The sequence below is a fragment of the Alosa alosa genome, chromosome 7, assembly GCF_017589495.1.
Source record: "Alosa alosa isolate M-15738 ecotype Scorff River chromosome 7, AALO_Geno_1.1, whole genome shotgun sequence".
Taxonomy (NCBI): domain Eukaryota; kingdom Metazoa; phylum Chordata; class Actinopteri; order Clupeiformes; family Clupeidae; genus Alosa; species Alosa alosa.
In genome coordinates, this window is record NC_063195.1 from 18,761,335 (window position 1) to 18,782,147 (window position 20,813).

Genomic DNA, 20,813 nt, shown 5'->3' on the forward strand with positions numbered 1-20,813 from the left:
TGTGCCAATGTATCAATTTCTATAATTGTTTTGAAATATCTTGGACCATACCAAATAAAAACAAAACTTTGAATAAAATACCAAACAGACTACTTCAACTCTCTCCTCCTGTGTGATCTGCTCGCTCCCTGTACTCATCACCTTAAAAGTCCTTAGCGCATCTCTTTACAATTCATCCGTGTTTGTTATCACATATACTTATCTTGCCATCCATCTTCCAGCCTCTGAACATGCAAATCCAATTGCAGTCCCCACATAAAAGTTCCCTTTCCACAAATGACTAGCTCTTTCCAACCTATCTTAAAATTGCTTCTCCATGTAAAGATTAACTTAGCATGACTAGTAATCTCCACGTGACGTTTGTACTATGAAGGCATGGGAAAGGTGTAGTTAAATAAGTATCAAAATGTATTGCCGCCATTTCCAACTCAAGCGTGCTATAGCAGGTGCACAGGGCAGTTAGGCTTTCAAGACCTAACGTTAACTATCGTTAACTAAGTATTATAAGAATTGAACTTTTTTGCACATGTACCATGCCGCCATTTCCAACTCGAGCGTGCTATCAGGCGCAAGAGGCATGTTCTTATGACGTGCACTTGTTCTAGACTGGGACTTTGTCGAGCATCTCACTGCATGTAACGTTACGCCTCCTTCACACTGCACTTGAAATCAGCTCCGACATTCGCAATGCTCGCCCAGTGGACCGTCATACTAGAACGTTGAAAGTTTTGGAAGCATTTCGAGTTTGGGAGGTAAACGTATTTTAACTAATTGTCTAACTGCCCGAATGTTAGGAAACCATGTAAGACAATGACATGACAAAAAAGTTCGTTTGGAAATAATTATTTATTTTACACCAATAGTTCTTTTTTTCCACAATATGGACTTCAGGATTGTGCACCGCAATAGATCATGCACGTTCCTTTTCAATGACTTCTTTTATAAACTGTATCGTTTAAAAGCATAATTATTCAGATTTTATTATCAGTACTATAGCAACGCCAACTTCCGCTCAGGTTGTCGGATAGGAACCGTCCGTGGGACATTGTGGGCATGAGTTGATTAGTTAATCAAACAAATTCATTTTTCCCCTTCAATGTGTAATTTGCACTAGTTCAGTTTTCTGAAGAGGATTCTGAACCACCATGTTTATGTTTAATTATGTTTAATATTTGCCAAGGGAAAAGCCTGATTAATGCAATCCAACACAAATGTTTAACTGTCGATAATATGAAATATGAATTCTTGAACAACTTGTTGCATTTTGAAGCATGCATTGCTAGCTCATTATTAAGTGCACACTTACACTTATTGTTCTTCTTAAGTTTTATTATTATTTTTCCCGTCTCCCTAATTTTTTGTCAGCCCTAGCGCCTAGGCCCTTTGAGACAGAGACACCGTTCCAACTTTAAAACGTCCGGTCAGTACCGGTGTAAGTTGGTCGCGAAGATGACGTCAGGTGGGCGTGCCGTTCGTCCGCCATATTGGATTGAACAGAAAGCGAAACTAAATTTTCACAGGTCACAAATTTGGTTCGAACGCCACGAAACTTCACGTACATTATCCTTGGACCAAGCCTCACAAATGTTAGCGGAAGGATTTTTGATTTTCAAAAGCGTTTGCCCGTCACAGCCAAACGAAATCGGCGGCGAAGCTCTGAAACAGGAAGTCGTCCATATCTCAGGAACACTGTCACATATCGATACCAAATTTTGTATATGAACTGGGGACTCCAGTGTGAGGGTGCATAGGCAAAAAAAAAGAAATATTCCAAAAGTTTCCATCATTTGGCAAACCACCCACGGGCATTTGGTAACTCAACCCATTCACCTTCAATCACAATGCCTTCCATGTATGCACAATGTCTCAGAGCAGACACAATGTCTCCAGGCAACCTTGCCCAATCATGAAATCCTTGCTCTGCCATGGGATAGTATGGACTTACGAACTGAAATAGCAAGGAGAACAGTAGATATATATAGCTTACATAATAGAGTTGTTTTCACATTGACGGTATTCAAATTAAATTTTTCATTATTGTTAAATGTCATGATGGGAGAGTATTATTAAAAATGTTACAAGTATGCAAATTCATATGTTTACGGGAAATTAGGTTTTACTGGGTAGTAAAGACATGCAAGGCATTCTGGGCCATGTAATAGACAAACAGTGGTCGGCAGCGTTAACTTGATTTCCTGTATTAATATGAATAGGTGTTTCTGTAAACCTAGAAACAATAAACAGCTATCTCTGTTACAAAACGAGCTGGTAATCGCCGTTGAAGAGGGAACTATGATAAAAAAGATTGTTTTCCTAAAAGCATGGAGTTGACGAAAGAATAAACAAGCAATGTCACGTTAATGTTAAATAGCCTACCTATCTGAACACTAGGTGGCAACGTTGTATTACATTTCACTAGTGTAGCCTACTTGAAATACGGTGTGAGATTCACAAGGAAGGTGCAAATATTATGTAATTTATCATGGGAAATTATTGGAAATGTTATTTCTTGTTTATTCTTGCAAACCACACACATCCATTCGGAATCACACGCATTACACATGTAATACTGAAAGACTATCATTTCGTTTATTTGATGTCGCCTAGCAACACAGCCTTCAGAGCAAAGATTCTAGAACAGGGCTTCAGAGAGACACGATTTGAGTTTGTGGCCAAGAACCTAAAATATCGGTTTCCATGTGCTGGATGGTGTGCATCCTTTATGAAAGTAAGTGTTTTATACAGTTAACGTTACAGACATAATGAGTCATGTTGTAGTGGTCAACATAAATGTGCCCCTTCTGTTATTAGAATGCTAAGCGGAGAAGCATGCTAAGCAGAGATTTAGTATCATTCATTTCTTGTGTGGCTAGCTATAGGGAGGAGATGTATGTTGCTAATTGGGATTTATGTTGTTTAGCGCAATGCCATGGTCATTTGATATGAGATGCTTGCACTCGTAACTTCGTCACGTGTAACTTTAGGACTGCTATTTTTCTTACTAACAGTAATTCACGAAGCACTTTAGCCCTAAAAGTACAGTAGCACCTACCTCTGTGACAGCTTAAGGGAACTTGCATTGTAGGCATAACTAAGGGATGCAATAACACCACCAACAACCAAAACTAGCCAACTCATTGTCAACATGTACATGAAATGTAACGTTTCATGTGAATCAAATTAAAATGTTTTCTTTGCAAACGTAGGCATAGGCGTATGGTGACAGATTAATTTAATAATGCTGCTGTGTGAATCACGGTAAGCGTGCAGGAAGTGGCCACTTCTTAATGGGACCCACTGTATGGAAGTGGGCTAAGTAAAATAGAGATGTTTTAAATAAGATAAGGTTAATCAGAATTCTACGATATGCCCGCTTGACAACGGCAGAGATAGAACTGGCCTTTGGCCATAGCAACCATCCATTTAGAACGACTGGCCTTCATAGCAACCAAAGATCTGAGCTGTGTTGCAATGTGAGGCAAAGTATAGAACGGTGATGAAACATACAGAGACAGGTCAAGAAATATAGTGTAGACAGTAGTATACAGTTGATTTACAGACGGTGGTTTAGAGTAATATGAAGTATTCCTTTATTCTGAGATAGGCTACATCAATAGGCTCTCAAAACAACCCCAGGCAACAAAACAATCCCAAACAGACATAAGGTCTTTATAGAGCAAATCCATATAGATTATTTGTCAAATAAACCAGTAAAACATAATTTGTGGGATGGAATATGTAACATTCACACTCATAGCTCATATTCTTTTTTAAATAAATCAGTGAAAAAGTATCCTGACAAACAAGCAGCTTTTTAATGCCTTGGTCATATTTCATAATTTCAATTCCTCTGTAGGTTACCTGATAGCCCAGTTTGGGAGGCGCAAGACGCGTGACATTATTTATTTTTTGCAGCCAATCACTGCTGTCATTCTATTTTATTGATTTGATCTGTCATAGAAGCTAAATTCGAAGACAGGCCAAAGGTAAAATCCAACGAATCGCATTCAACCCGCAAGGCAATAGTTTAATAGAGCTTTTGAGGTATTGCCACTGCTCCAACACTGAAAGGCACTGTTAGAATGCTTGGATCAAGCCAGGTTCAGCATAGCGTATGTCACTGTCTGCTCACGTTGGTGACCGGACCAGGGCAAGCACACTTTCGCAGTTCCCGCCGGAAATGCAGTCTAGTTTCTATTTTTTTTCCTCACAGAAATAACTGGTTGGAGGATACTTCACCTTTCTTTGCCAATTCATGCAGTGGACCTGTAAGTTCTGCAGTTTTTCTACAGGAAATCAGAGGACTTTAATAAGACATTATAAAGTTAAGCATGGACATTATGGACCTTCTTGCCCTCTCTCTGCCTTGCATACACAGAGACTGCCCTTGTACCTTCAAAACTCAGGTGGCTCTAAAAAGGCATTTGGTGGCCCAACATGAAAGACAGTCAGACTCTGTGCCAGTAAATGCACAACTGCTTTGTGAATTATGTGATTTTTGTGAGCCCTTCGATGTAACCAAGTACTTTGTTCATTTAGGAAAGCATGTTAAAAGCACAGAAACCGTGAATTGCCCTTTTAAACAGTGTTCCTTCAAGTCAAACGTCTTTAACAAGCTCACAAGAGCAGGTATCATCATGCTCCTAGTTTAGATGATATAAGACCGGATCTTATTCATTTTGGAATAGAAGACCATGCTGTTGTAAACTATGAACATGTAGAAGCTGATATTCCTGATATTGAGTTATGTTCTTATGATGATCTTGACCACCAGGAAGATAGCATTGAGGATTCCATTAAGCATAGTCTCGCTTCCTTGTTTTTACGAATGCAAACAGTCTTGCATATATCTAAATCAGCAATTCAAGAAATAGTGGATGACCTTTATGAAATTAACCGCATAGCTCAAAATTATAGCATTAGATCAATAAGACACACAATACAACAGCATAACTGCAACCCTGATGTGTCTATACTTACTCAGGTGTCTGACATTGTTCAGAGAGCAAGCCCCTTAAATTTCCTGTCTAAAGAAGGTCAACTTGGCACAACTCATAAGAGATCTACATTCTATAAAGACAATTTCACGGTCATTGAACCAGTTGAATATGTACTAGATACTACCAGAAAGAGATCCTTTACTTATGTACCAATTTTGCGCCTTCTCACAGAGTTGCTAAATAGAAATGAAGTACTTGATAAAGTTCTGCAGGAAAGTAGCTCCAGCTCAGAAACAAGTCAGTACAGTTCATTTCATGATGGTTCATATTGAAAGAGAATCCTCTTCTCTCTGGTGAGGAATTTCACATTGCTTTAGGGTTGTACATAGATGATTTTGAGATATGTAATCCCTTGGGTACCTCTAGAAAAAAACACAAGATTTGTGGTATCTATTGGGTGATTGCTAATCTACCTCTTAAATATAGATCATCTCTTTCGTCTATCTATCTTGCAACTTTGTGTTATAGTAGTGATGTCAAAACTTTTGGATATGATAGGATTCTTGAGCCTCTTCTGAAAGACATTGAGGTGCTTGAAAATCAGGGTCTTTATGTACAGAGACTAGGAGCAAGTGTAACTGGCACACTTCTTTATGTATCCTCTGATAACCTTGGTGCACACTCATTAGCTGGGTTTCAAGAAAGTTTCAATGCAGGGAAAGTCTGTAGATTTTGTTTAGCTGATCGTGAGGGTATACAAGATTGTGAAGTAAAAAGTGGAAAATTTACCCTGAGGACCCAAGAGTCCCTCGATAACTGTTTGTCTGAACTGCAGCAAAATGAAAGGTTGACAATTGTTGATGGAGTGAAGCGAGGCTGTGCATTGAACAAATTGTCTTATTTTCAAACTGCAAGAGGATTCCCTCCAGACCTCTTGCATGATATATTTGAGGGAATAGTTCTGGTGGAGCTGGGGATTTGTTTAAAGGATTTAATTTCGAGAACATTTTTCACACTGGAGGAATTGAACAATGTAATTCAGACATTTCCTTATAGATTTGCTGATAGACTTAACAGACCTCAAAAAATAGCACAGACCTTTCGTGTAAAAGGGTCAATTGGAGGTAACGGTCATGAAAATTGGACCTTGCTACGGTTGCTACCTCTCATGATTGGCCATTTAGTGCCTGAGGATGACAAAACATGGGGCATTCTTATGGATTTAAAGGACATTGCTGAAATATCGTGTAGCTCAAAGTTCACAGATGAATCTTTATGCTACTTGGAATGTAAAATCTCAGATCACAGGAACTTACTCCAGGAGGTTTTTCCAGACTTCAGACTCAGACCCAAGCACCATTTTATAGAACATTATCCACACCTTGTCCGGTGCTTCGGTCCCTTGGTGGATTTTTGGACTATTCGCTTTGAGGCCAAGCATAGTTTTTTTAAAAAGGTTGTGAGAGATGTCAACAATTTTAAAAACATTCTTCTCACCTTGTCCAGACACCATCAGCTCTTCATGCCTACCAACTTGAAATGCCAACTGTCTTCAAACCTGACTTGGAGGTGGTGAATGTCACCAATGTTTCACCGGACATTTTGGATTTTTCAATCAAGACAGCTATTCAACGAAAGTACAGTACTGTAAAGTCTGTGTGTCTTACATCTAGTGCGTCCTTGCATGGCACTAAATATACTGAGGGCATGGTTGTATCTTTTGGTCAGACTTGTGGGCTTCCAGACTTTGGGAAAATAGTGAAAGTACTTATTGTGGCACAGAAGGTGTCATTCATAGTCCAACATTTCACAGCCTGGTATGTTGAGCACCTCCGATGCTTTGAACTGTGCAAGAGCATTACCTCTGAAATCTCCCTCATAGACCCTCAGGACCTGAACGACTACTCCACTTTCGCTCTACACCATTCGAGGAAAACAATACATATCGCCAAAAGCTTTTTTACTTCACTAAGGTTTAGTATTATTTCATTCTATTTTCATGTTTATTGAAAATTATTGAAAGTCATTAAGTTAACTCTTAACCAGTCTGCTCATCTAACTGTTGTCCTTATGAATTGACTAGTTGCTTGCATATTTACTCATTTGAGAAATAAGTCATACTTGAGTTTTTCTTTTGGATTTGCATGTTGACATTTACTGTCTTTCACATTCCATACGCATGCTAGTTTCACCTTATATCTTTTGTTTGTCTTTGTATGTCTTTTGTGTCTGGTTTTAGGAACCATGCTGTTTCGTGTTATTGCTCCAGATGACATCCGAAGACTGCACCGGAAATTCTTCCTGCAACAGTGGAGGAACTGATGAGCACACTGCGGCAAGAACTTGGCTTCGAAGGACTGTTAGTTGTACAATTTGAGGACCCTGCTTTTGGAAATGAACTTTGTAATTTGACCAACATGTCCGATTTTCCTGAGGAGAGAGCTACGCTAAAAGTTTTCCAAAAGCAAACATCAGAGCCATCATTTGATAGTCAAATCTCAGATACCTCTCTCGACATCGCAAGCTTGCCATCAGCATTGTCAGGATGTTCAACACCTGTCCGTGATAGACCATCACTGGGTGAAAAGGCTCTGAATCAGGGGATATACTGACCGGATATTTTTTATGACATGCAGCATATCAGGAGCATCTTTGATCATATCCTGAGTTTTTAAGAATCAGTGAAAATATTGATTTATTTTGACTCCTGATATGCCAATGAGATATCAGGGATATGCATACCCAAATCACAAGTCACACAAACCATTTCTGGATATCTTTGGGTAGGTCTCCACCCTTGGATAGGCTTAGGCTATCATATTAGATAGCCTAGGCCCAAGATCTGCCTAATTAAGTCACGCATGCCCTACGCCCAAAACGTACCATAAAACATCACTGATAGACTATTTGCCGTTTGATTTCTATCTAATTTCGGGACATTCAAAAATACACTATTTACAGTGTAAAGACTACCTTTTTCAGGTCAAGGCTAGCCTACTTACCTAATTATTTTGGTTATTTCAATGATATCTTTGAGATTTTATAGTTGCTATAGTCTGTAGGTCTAGCCTACTTTTTATGTATAATATGCATGAGATCTGTTGGAGGAATAAAGTCCACATTTTAAATGATCTGCTTTCCCCTTGTCCCCAATGCTGTCTGCCAAAATGAATTCGGTTCAGCTGGAGTTGCCACATAACAACAATACAAAGTTAAATTGAACAGTAGCCTAAACAATTTGAAGTAGGCCTACATTAAGAAGAATAGCAATAATAAACAACAATTCAATCAATAGCCTATAATGAAAATAAATACATACTATATGCTACAAACCATAACACATAAGAAAGGCTTATTAAACTTGTTAAAGTTGAGCATACTATTTTAACATTACAAGCTTCCTTGTGGGCCAACGTAACAATGGATCAATCATGTTGTAACTTGTCTATAAAACGTGGGTGACTGATAAACCAATGTTGATTTAATGAAGGAACAAGGCTTCAAATGAAATTGACGTCAAACTATATGAGAACCAATAATGTTAATAATCAGAATAGCAGTAATAGCCCACTTGGCTACTATGTTTTGACACTTCTACAAAATCAGTTTGGTAGTCATTTTAATGTAACTAAAATATGCAGGCCTAATAATTTCCACGATTTTTTATGCTTTGCCTCTCGATAAGCGCATGCGCACACACAGCATACCCATCCCCCACCCCTGACTGACTTTTCAACGAACTCCTTGCCACTGGTGGTGACTTCAACCGTCACTTTTCTGTCATGCATTTGACTGCAAGCTGTACAAACTCTGCCGTCATCATATCCAAGGTAAGAATTGCAGTACTTTTGTATGCCAATTGAAAACTGGAATTAATTAGGAAAATACTGTTTTTAGCATTAATGTTAACCAAAACCGTTTGTTAACCGTCATGTTAGAATCAGCTAACGTTTGCTAGCTTGCAAGCTAACATCGCTAACGTTAGCTGCTAGCTGTTAATGTTAACTTTTCCAATAACTAACTTTACCATTGTGTGGAATATCTGGAATGGTAGTAATATCATATTCAACAATAAGTCTGTCTGAGATTTCGTTATGGATGTAAAGTTTTAGTTTGAATGAAATGGCCAAGGCTATCAGGCACGAGTAGGTTAGCTAACCTACCTATAACTTCTAGAAGCTACATTTATAGTGGCTGCTAATGACTATGCAGGCTAACGTGAACAGGGGGTTGACATACCTCAATATGATGCCGACAAGTGAAGGGATCTTTAGTTTGTGAAGGGTAACGTATAGTGTTATATTAAGCCATCCTTACACCAGAAGACTTAACCAGATTTGGGTAAGATTATTGAAAGATTGTAGTCTTTTGAGTAAAGCTTGAAAGCCAAATCTTGTCAAAGGTTTCTGATGTATGGGTAGTATTAGGCAAACTGTTCTTCATTTCATAGCCCTTATTTGGTTGTACCTGACTTGTGCCAAGGCATGTGTTTATTTAAGATGCATGTGAGGGCATTAGTGCCTCACGTCTTTTCACGTTATGTGTAAGCTTATTTTGCAATTTATTCATCTTAATTTCCCTCTGTTCTCTGTTTGCAGGCAGTGAGTTGTGAGGACTGCTTCCCTAAGAACACTGAGTGCATTCTGGAATATTCCAAATGTGTGCCACTTCCATACAAAATAAGTTCAAATCCCGCAAGAGAGTTCACTCACCAGGTAGAGAGACAGACAGACACACACACACACACGTAGAATAGCAAATAGCATTATAATGTGTTTGCATGTATTTGTGTCTGTTGCTGTGTTTAGTTTATCCCCTTTTTTCATGTGTCTGTTTGTTGTTATGACTGTAGTGGGCTCCATCAACAGACCAGGGCAAAGTCGGTCTGTCCTGCTACTACTACATGCTACTTGACTATGTCTGGAAGCCATGGCTGCTGCCCTCAACATGCTGTAAGTGTTTGTGTGTTTTGAATGAGGGCTATGTCACTGTGCACACTCTAATTTGTTTGACAAATGTGCAATGTAATGCATTAATACAGGAACTAATCATCATTATTGTCGATTTTTTAATAATAGTCTTGAATTTTGAAGTTTAGCCATGTTTACCATTATGTTGGTGGTAATGTAAATAATGTGTTGAATATATGCCAAACTGAGCATAATCATAATTTAGTTAAATCTTATTTTCTATTTACAGAAACTGAAACCCTCACAAATAAACTGATATCAATAATTGGTGATAACATAACATTGATGGTGATGGTGGCAAGGGTGCCTTCATAAGGTAATTATCATTTTGTTTGAACACCTGATTGACTTACCACCAACTTTTTTTAATGTTTGATTTTTATCTTAATCAACAATAACATAATGTATAGCAATTGCTGTTTTATTTTTTTAGGTGCCATCCAGCAAGTCCCAGCCTGGAGCCAGAGGCTGGCACTGCACGTCAGATGGGGGAGGATCTATGTTAGGCATCAGAAAGGTGGTTTAAGCCAGAAGGAAAGAGCTTCTGCAGACAGTGTTGCAATTAGGTATGATACTTTTGGAAATTGATCTTAATGCCTTAATTAAAAAAATTAGGAAAAATCCAACCTTTAAGGACAGCAATTTTCTTTGTGTATCGTAAATAAATAAGTGTTCCTTAAAGGTTGGATTTTCTCATTTTTTTTTAATTAAGGCATTAAGATCAGATGATTTTTAAATGTATGTGTATGCTAAGGTTATGTAAACTTATGAGCACAACTGTAATACATATCTCCATTACTTCTAACTATTGCACCTGACGTCTAGGCTGCTATTGTGGGTTTGCTTTTATTTGTCACACAAGCTGAGTTAATTATATTCACGGACAGGGTCAATTGTAACATATACTTTCTTTCTCTTTTTACAGACACCTGACTTTTACTGCCAAAGGGACCATCAGAGCACCTTTCCCTACCATCTATACCAGAAGAGGACGGACAAGGGCCCAAAATGTTTTAAAGGACGTTGCACGCCCAGACCATGGACTGTTTAAACCACTGTGGTCAAGCAGAAGTCTCTGTTCTCACTCGAGGAAGGTCATTGAGAGGGGGCGAGTGTCACTGCGTAAGCCCCCTGCAGGCGAGAAAGCCACGTTGATTTGAATATTGATTGATAAATACAATAAAGGCCATGTAACAAATTTTATTGCCTGTCGTACAGTATATTTTTCATGGTAAAGTAAAATAAGTCATTGGGATTTAGCAGGTGTAAGTAAATAATGTAATTAAGTGTATGTAAAATTAATGTGAAATATTATTTAAGTTAAAGATGCACAATAAGCTCAGTGATGGTTCTGTACTATCTCACATTTAAAACCATTACATAAATCGCCATATATAAATCACATGATTAATTTTAAAAATAAAGGCATAAAGCCTATCGAAAAGCAAATAAAGGCATACACATAAATGCCTGCAAAATTAGAAACATGGATCATATCAGGTGAGAATATGAAGTCTGGATATCTTGCATGTCGTCGCAGTCCCATTCAGGACTTTTGATATGCTCCTGATATGGCAATTGGCACTAAAATATCAGGAGCATATCAACCAATATATTTCCTGATATTACGCATATCAGGAAATATATCACTATGAATATTCCCTGATTCAGAGCCTTTTCACCCAGTGCCATGGCCAGATCCCTTTATTGTTCCCAAATTTTCTTCTAATGTTGAATTAAGACTCGAGCACGGAAATAACGGATATCATAAAGATGGATCACTGCTGTCGGATGTGAGTAAGGATGTGCCTAAAGAGTTGAAGAGTGACATTCTGGACAAACTTGCAGAGGCCATGTATACCTTTAAAACCCTTCCAACTAGTGCAGAATGTGGCCTTGTGGCAAAATCACTGATTGATAAATACCCATGCTTGATGGAAAGGGGATCTTCCTGCGGGTGGTATGGCTGGAAGTGCAGACTGGTGTTCAAAATGGGGAATTTTAGGCAGAAACTGCGCATTGCTGGGTCATTGGAGCTCTCTGTGAGGAAGTCAAAGAGGTTAATTTTCTGCCTGACTTTCCTCATGGAAAGAGCTCGAACACTCTTGAAGAGGAGAGATGTGCATTAGAGAGTGAGATAAAAAAAAAGACAATTGATGGAAAGAAAGTGGATGCCCTCATGGAGAGCACCTTTTCTTTGAGAAGGAAAGAGGTAATCGGAGATGAGCCTCCAGTGAAGGAGATGAAAAGCAGGTGGTCTGCTTTGTTTTCAGAGCGACAGGTTATTATAATTTCTACTTTTTGAAATATAAGATTTTAATTTAACAGAATTGATATTGATCCACTTAGCCTGTGAAACATTTTGATAGCTCTGTTTTATAATACAATATATTCCCATTTTGTGTCTTTCATTTTGAGTAGATTGTGACAGAATTCAGACGGATAGTGTCCATGGACCTCAAGAAAACCTTTTTTGATCAACTTGATGAATATGTGCCAAGATTCCTGAGGTTATACAGGGCGAGAGACAATCCTGTCAAAGAACTGCAGGTCCTTCTCCAGTCTCTGGATGAAGATGTGAGTAGTTTTCCCTCTAGCTTAAACAATAGTAAACTGTCTCACTGCTTTTAGAAAAAATCTCATGCAACCCCTGTGAAGATTCTGTTTAAAGGATAATTCCGGTATTAAACACTTTGAGTCCCTTTTCTGGTTTGTTTTGCATGAACTAGAGTGGTGGACACAGAAATTTTGACGATTGGTCCTGTCTTTTTGATTCCTTTAGAATCACCTTTGACTGCTCAGAGTGGCTGGCTACAGGCATGCACAAACATGTCCTTAAAACAACCCTTAATGTTCGTTTTCAAAACTGCAACTCACAAAGTGGTTAGTGGTGTTCGTTGATGATTAAATGGTTGTTTAAAGGACCTGTTTGTGCATGCCCGTAGCCAGCCACTCTGAGCAGTCAAAGGCGATTCTAAAGGAGTCAAAAAGTCCGAGACAGGACCCATCGAAAAGATTTCTGTGCCCGCCACTCTAGTTCATCCAAAACAAACCAGAAAAGGGTCTCAAAGTGCTAAATACTGGCATTCTCCTTTAGTCCCCTCTGGTCTGTCATGTTTTGCAGATTTCGAACCAGCAGAGGAGAGCTGTTGTCCTTCTTGCCCTGCCTTACTTCCTTAAAGAGGAGCCCTCAAATTTTTACAAGACCTGTGATGTATGTGAGGCATCTACTGTATATTTGTCATTTTACTTTTTTTTTTTTTTTACATAGACATTGATGTGTAGGTTATGCAAAGCGCATGAGTCGTAGAAATTAGTTCAATACTCACTCACACACACTAACACCAACACTCACTCACTCATACATACATACACACTCATTCACTCACACATATGGAAATGGACATTGATGTGTAGGTTATGCAAAGCGCTCATGAGTCGTAGAAACTAGTTAAATTAACACTCCCTCACACACTAACACCAACACACACTCACACTGAGGAACAAATGCTGCTTTGTGATCTGTTTTATTATTTTGTTCTCATTAGCCGACTGATGAAGAAGGCGAGATGCTCAAAGGGATGGAGATCGGGATCCTGGTGATCACAGAGGAGAATCCTGGGAACCTTCTCCCAAAGGAAATCATTGATGTGGCGCTGGTTTTGGAAGAGGAAATAGTTCTTCATGACCTGAAGGATGTCCCCAGCGCCTTTGCCCTTCTAATTGGTCTGCTGTACGCCCTTAACATAGACTATCCAAAGGACCTGAAGTATACCTTCGAGGTAATCCAAAAGGTAATTATGAATATAGGAGGAGACGCATGCTCATCTAGAGTACATGGACTTCGGAACAGACTCCTGTGTAAAACACCCTAAAACTTTGTCAAGCAGCTGATGTGAGGGAAGTGTGCATTCACACACTGGAGTGGAATTGAGTTCTGAGATGCTTTTTCTGTTTTCTGTACACTAAAACTAAATGCCATTGTTCCCAATCGTTCCTGTGCCATACAATCATATGGAATCTAAATGGATTGTTGCTCACCTGTCAACTGCATTGTTGGAAAGTTAACTGTCAGGCAGCTGATGTTTTGTTAAACTGATGTTTGTGTGTTGGAGGGAAAGTGTTATCAGGCACACACTCACGCACATACGCACTCACTTGAACTAACACAATCACTCACACTCACTCATGCACTCACACACACACTCATTCACTCACACACTCACTTGCACTCACACACACACTCATTCACTCACACACTCACTTGAACTCACACAAAATCACTCACGCACTCACACTCATACACACTCACTCACACACACTCTCAACTCACACACACGCTCACTCACACACTCACTCGCACTTATTCACTCACTCACATACACTCACTTCAACTCACACAATCATTCACACTCCTGTGTAAAACACTCTAAAAACACATACACATATGGAATCACTTCAACTCATTGTTGGAAAGTTAACTGTCACACACATACTCACTCACTCACTCGCTCAGGAACTAACACGCTCACGAACTCGCGACACACTCCGCACTCACACACACACACTCATAGACTCACTCACATACACTCACTTAAACTAACACAATCATTCACACTCACTCATGCACTCACACACACATTCATTCACTCACACAATCACGCACTCATACTCGTACACGTCTTGATTGGAGTCCTGAGGTTTTTATTTTTGTCTCCTGTGTAAAACACTGAAACTAAATGCCATTGTTCCCAATCGTTCCTGTGCCATACAATCATATGGAATCTAAATGGATTGTTGCTCACCTGTCAACTGCATTGTTGGAAAGTTAACTGTCAGGCAGCTGATGTTTTGTTTAAACTAACACACTCACTCATGCACTCATTCACTCGCACACTCACTTGAACTCACGCACTCACACTCATACACTCACTCATACTCACTTCAACTCACACACACATACACACGATCACTCACTCGCACTCTCTCACACACACACTCATACTCACTCATGCACTCACTTGAACACACACTCATACTCTTACACATCTTGATTGGATTCCTGAGATTTTTTTTAAGATTGTTACTCAGGCAGGCAGAGACACTCACACTCACTCACACAACCACACTTTGTATATAATCTGTTACTCATTGAATATGTTTAATAAATGTTGTCTTCTTGACTTGTACATCATGTTTGTGTATATTTTTGTATTACAAACCAGTTTGGTTAAAACAATGCATAGCAAAGGGCATGTGTCATGTTCACTTAAGCAAGAGTTAGGACAACTTAAATTTTCAAGGCAACCAGGTTACTTTTGTGAAAAAGTTAATACAACAATCTTTATGAAGTTGATCTAAATAAAATGTTTGGTCAATACAAATTCAAAATACTAGTCAGTACGACTTCTATGTTGTTAAGTTAATGACAACTTGAGTTGACTCAACTCAACTAGGTTAGTTGACATGATGCATAATTTAAGTTGCATCCACTAAATAGAATGTTGTGTCAACAATGACTCCTTAGTTGATGGAACAGGTCATATTTGTCAGATCAACTAGCCATCTCAAGTTGACACAACTTATTTGCCTCATTTAGCTAACTTATTGTATTATTTTCAATTAACTCAAAATTCCAAGGCAACCAGGTTACACGCGTTTTTAAGTTGAATCAACTAATAATTTTTTACAGTGTATAATGTCATATTATAAATTAATACAGTGAGGTTATGTATTAATACAGTGACTGATTATGAACTACTGCCCCCCTGGACACAGATGCATAAGGACCCTCTCCCCCTACCCTATTTGTGCAAATGTGGGTACAAACGGGTGTGTGTGTGTGGGGATTCTGAATTTGGTAGATGTGATATCCTGTATTCTGGTGCATTTTTGGGATGGTGTCAGTACACGATCCGTACCGCCTGCCAGATCCGTTCTGCGCATGCGCATAATCTTGTCTTTTAATCATAATCTAAACGTCTTTTACGATGGTTTACGACACTACATGATTGGTTCTACGCTTGCGCGATTGTCAGTATTACATATCCAGAGAACGAGAATGTACAATAAGTCAAGTCAACATTGTTTGTAGCAGTAATAAAGTTCTAATAGTTAAATGTACATGTTTTAAGGAGCCAACGGAAATGTATGGAGGCTACCCAGATAGCAAAGGAGGTCGAATCAACGTGTCAGGGTTGCGTTTCCTAGCTGCTAACCAAGGTAGCAACTTAGCTGGTTGCAACGCGATTTCCCCATTGCCAACCAACAGGTTAGCAACTATTTGGGAAACGCATCCCAGATAGCAAAGGAGGTCGAATCAACGTCAATTGGTCAGGGTTGCGTTTCCTAGCTGCTAACCAAGGTAGCAACTTAGCTGGTTGCAACGCGATTTCCCCATTGCCAACCAACAGGTTAGCAACTATTTGGGAAACGCATCCCAGATTGGTCGGTTTCTGTCAGACGACCGAATATCAACGATGAATCAACGGCATGAAAACGTGAAGAACGTACAAATATATGCAGTTGTAACTTCTACAGACCAAAACCCTGGATGAGATGTACGAAACAGCTTTCTAGTTTACACTTAAGCGAGGTTACACAATTGACAGCTCTCATTAGCCTACATGCCATCTCCTCACACTAACTGTTACGTCTTTGGTTTCACATGCAACATTGTGATCATTTAATAATGAAATATGAACTGATCTGGGAACTGGATACATTTATTTAATGACCCATAACGTTTGCATGCATCCACGCACGACACCTGCGTAAGCGTTTCAGGAGGCAACACTATCAAAACGAACACACAATCAAATTCACACATGGAATGATCAAATGACTCATTCCTTTACTGTGAACTGCTAGCCTACGTACTTGCCTGTGTAAATAACTCGACTGAATCAAAGACAGAATTGCAAAGATGAATATGGTCACCTACATTTAAATGAATGCTATTACAACCATGAACAAAGGAGGAGAGAGGGGGGGGGGGCAACAAGTAAACTAACTTGCTGTGTTGAGACAAGCACATGGACTCAATGACCGTTTATTAATATCATTTTATTGCATGCATAAATAACAAATCCTTCAAGGCCATAGAGCATATGGGTGTTCATACTTTTGAAGATGCTCTGCAACTTCTGACTATAAACACACAAATAGGCTACAAGAGACTATATTCACCTTTCAATAAGTTTTTTTTAAACTACATAACTACGATCTTATATAAATAACACTTCATTTTAATTCATGTAACATGAAAAAATACATCAGGTATTGTATGCAATTTCATGCCCATAACATTTTCTAATGTTTTCACAACTATAACATTAAGCAAACATCTCATGATTGCTGCCCATTGCATGAGTACACTGTACAAAGAAATAGTCTATAAAAGGGTTTTGCTGTAATATGTCATTACTGGACATTTTTTGAAATAGTGTTAAAATACCGTCACACCCCTACCTGACAGTCATGAGTACTTTGGTGGTTTGGTGCAAGGCTTTTAGACTAATGGCCTCCTTACACCAAACAAATTTGACAAGATTTGGGAAATATTCTTCAAAGATTGGAGTCTTTTGAGTAAAGCTTGAATGGGGGGCATTAGTTAAAATACTACAATCTTTTAAGAATCTTTCCCCAAATCTTGTCAAACTTGTTTGGTGTAAGGTGGCCATTAGACGTTTCAAAACATGATTTAGATAACTTATTGATGCATTCATCTCCAGTAGGGTTGACTACTGCAATGGGCTTTTCCATCTGGTGTCACTGGGCCAAGTCATCATCTACTTCTTTGGCTTCATGTTCTGAGTCCTTGGGCTTTTCTGTGAAAGAGAATCACCTTGAGTTGACCATTTTTCATTTTTAATGCACTTTATTTACACCAATGTATTATAACTCTTTATGCAGTGGTTCGCAATCCTTTGTGCCAAAATCCAAGATAAAATCACATTCACATATACTTATGAAATCATATATACAGTATATACAGTACCCTCCAGAATTATTGGCACCTCTACTAAAGTTAATCTGTTATTATCTGTGATTTATTGTAATCTCACAAATGAAAAAAAAATACAACCTTGAAGGAAAGCAAAATTATTTTGAGAAAAAGAAAAATCTTTAGATTTAAAAATAAATAAATATTTAACAAAAACACTTCGCTCACAATTATTGGCACCCCTACTTGTAATACCTTCTTAAGCCTCCCTTTGCCAATAAAACAGCTTGTAATATTCTCCTATGACACCCCATAAAGTTGTAGAATAAAAAACAAGGGATTTAAGACCGTTTGTCTTTACAAAATCTCCCCAGATCGTCCAGATTCCTAGGTCTACACTTGTGCATTCTCCTCTTTGACTCACCCCACTGTTTTTCTATGGAGTTTAGATCAGGGGACTGAAACGGCAGTGTCTGGAGCTTGATTTTGTGTTCAGCAAACCATACTTGTTTTGATCCGGACATTTGTTTTATTTCATTGACCTGATGAATGATCCAATCATGACCAACTTTTAGTGTCTTGGCAGAGATTGACAGATTTCCTTTGAAAATGTTCAGGTTTTTCTTGGTGTTCATGAAACCATGCACCTTAATTAGGTTCCCAAGGCCTTTGGGAATAAAAACAGTGCCACAATAGCACAGCCCCTCCACGATAATTCTCATTCTCTGGACTAGTAGCATTATGTCCACTATTAGTAGGCTAGTTAGACTACACAAAAAAACGCCGATCAAAAATCAAGAGCTTGTCCCTCGAAACAGATCATCCGTTGTTCGAAAATATTTTGGATTTCAGGCAAGTGAAGTTAACTAAAAACATTAGCAAAGCAGGGCACTCAACTCATACCGTGAAACACATTACATTACGTAAACCACACATGCCTTTTTTATCACGTTAACTTTTAGTCCTTGTTTGCTTCCTCCAATATAGCCTATAATAAGAGTGGAGCTAACGACGGGATCTGTGAAGAGGCCCTTGCACGTTTTATTACTTCTTGCACCTCTTTCCACCTTGGTGGACTATTGTCGCACTGGCTACTTAATTCACCAATAGGTGGTATACATAAGAAACATACCGTGAACATACCTTACAACATGAAATGTGCCATCTGACAATTTGGGGTGGCATTTTGTCATTCTATGTTATTGAGTGATTTAGGTGTCCTTCAGCTTGTACTGGGGGGTCTTGGTTGCACTGCACCTTCTGATGGTGTGAACTGTTAAATGAGAGTGAGAGAGAGAGAAATAGGACAGACAAAATAATGTATTAGAATAATATTACTACAGCACTAGAACATCACTATCATCATCAGTCATACACTGCAATACTGATTAGAAAAACAAAAGGGCAAACGCTAAGAATCTACAGGTCATATTACAATCAATACTCTGATGCATCTGTGATTAAGGCCAAATGGAGACAATCCAACAGATATCTTTGACCCTTACATGCATAAGTGGAGTCAAATATGACCCCAGCATTTTTTTGTTGGTCATTTTACATTTGTATTGTTTAATCTTCCATATATTCCACAAATATTTTGTCTGACATGAGGCCATTTGGATTTGCATCATTGGTATATTTTTTTGTATCATTACCACACTTTTCCATACATTGGGTCAAAAATGACTCCAATCATTTTCTATGGAATTTCAAGTAATGCCAACAAAGGGTGGTTTGTGTGTATTAAAGTCAAATAAAGTTTCACTGTTGGGTACTGTATAAACAAGATGTTTAGAGTTTGAGTGAACACGAAAGGAGCCGAATATAACAGAAGATACATTTCATATTATTCACATCAACATTGTGACCTGAAGAGTGACTTCGAATGGCATTCCCCGAACACAAGAGATGGACTAAGGAAATGCATGAAAGAGGCAAGTAATTTCCCTCATCTCTGGAATAAGAAACATACTCAATTGCATTTGATGGTATTGCCTTCCATTGCTTGGGTGCTAGGTCAACCTAACCCACTTAGTTAGCAAAGGTAGAGTTGAGTAGGGCAGTGCCACAGCAGTGCTACTTGTAGAGCTGCCCATGGACCTTAAGACTCACATACATTCTAATTTTTACGTTTTGATAATTCTTAGGAAGACACTGGTGAATGAAGCCCATTGACCTTGGCACCAATAATGGTCAAAAATTGATATACTATTGATATGAAATATTGATATGAACACCTTACAAGGGCAAATGGAAAACAGGGATAATGGGTTTTTTCCCCATTCTTAGCTGAACTATGTGCTGGACAAAGCACGTCCAGCAGCAGAAGTTATTGTGCTGGATGGTCCCGTCTGCCTACGGAGGGAGGACTTTTGGAGCTTGGGGTTAGAGGAAAAGCTTGAGAGCAACGTAAGTAGATATTGCTCAGGGTTTGGATAATTTCAGTGGCTTTATTGGAGTTTTGTAATCCAATGCATTCTGTTTTCTTAGATTGGGAATGCTTGCTTTAAGCTCATTGGAGAGGCAGCCAAAAGACATGTAAGTGTTAATTTTTAGATTTTATATAATTTTGGTGCCGTTATTAAATACTGACTTCAAATAACCTACAGGGAATGGATGTCCATATAATGGATTTATACGTGGTTTCCACCCTGAAAACGGGTGAAGTACGATTGCCGGTGAGTTCATTGATTGCAATACCATGTCACATAGATGCCTTATTACAAATGTAAAGTTGTAGTTTATGGATGTATGACCCTTACTTTTGTAGGAAAACATGGGATCCAAAACGGCAATAATAACACCGGCATGGAGTAGGCAGCCGAATGCAGCGGTGGACCCAATATGTGATCATTTTTCCGTACAGGTGTTGTTAGTGGCCAAGAAAGAAGCCATTTTTTCTGGACTCCAATAACCCTAATGGCTTCAGTGATGAGGCTTACAGGACAGCATTTAGGT

At 38.8% G+C, this 20,813-nt stretch overlaps 1 protein-coding gene and 1 long non-coding RNA gene across 4 annotated transcripts; both read left to right on the plus strand.

Annotated features, from left to right (window-relative positions):
* Window positions 1-4,213: 4,213 nt before the first annotated feature.
* LOC125297006 lies at window positions 4,214-7,947 on the plus strand. Its single transcript, XR_007193913.1, has 3 exons — window positions 4,214-4,268; window positions 6,447-6,913; window positions 7,180-7,947. It is a non-coding gene; the product is annotated as an uncharacterized LOC125297006 (long non-coding RNA).
* A 17-nt stretch (window positions 7,948-7,964) lies between these two features.
* On the plus strand, window positions 7,965-14,046 carry LOC125297007. 3 transcript variants are annotated; one of them, XR_007193914.1, is made up of 9 exons: window positions 7,965-8,770; window positions 9,539-9,655; window positions 9,793-9,892; window positions 10,140-10,226; window positions 10,344-10,476; window positions 10,836-12,191; window positions 12,332-12,487; window positions 13,035-13,124; window positions 13,459-14,046. XR_007193914.1 is itself a non-coding variant. In XM_048247130.1 (4 exons), exons 1-4 carry the CDS (start codon window positions 12,090-12,092, stop codon window positions 13,783-13,785), a joined length of 675 nt encoding a protein of 224 aa, XP_048103087.1. In that variant the 5' UTR covers window positions 10,632-12,089; the 3' UTR covers window positions 13,786-14,046. The 3 variants fall into 3 exon arrangements, 1 of the variants encoding a protein (XP_048103087.1); XR_007193915.1 differs by having other exon boundaries at window positions 10,344-10,427; XM_048247130.1 differs by lacking the exons at window positions 7,965-8,770; window positions 9,539-9,655; window positions 9,793-9,892; window positions 10,140-10,226; window positions 10,344-10,476 and having other exon boundaries at window positions 10,632-12,191.
* The last annotated feature ends 6,767 nt before the right edge of the window (window positions 14,047-20,813 follow it).

What these genes read in the sequence shown, in the direction of transcription:
- LOC125297007 (XM_048247130.1), top strand. Translation starts at nt 12,090, where the DNA reads ATGGAGAGCACCTTTTCTTTGAGAAGGAAAGAGGTAATCGGAGATGAG. An exon ending in CTTTGTTTTCAGAGCGACAG is followed by an intron (nt 12,192 to 12,331) that starts GTTATTATAATT and finishes CATTTTGAGTAG; the next exon opens with ATTGTGACAGAATTCAGACG. An exon ending in ATTTTTACAAGACCTGTGAT is followed by an intron (nt 13,125 to 13,458) that starts GTATGTGAGGCA and finishes TGTTCTCATTAG; the next exon opens with CCGACTGATGAAGAAGGCGA.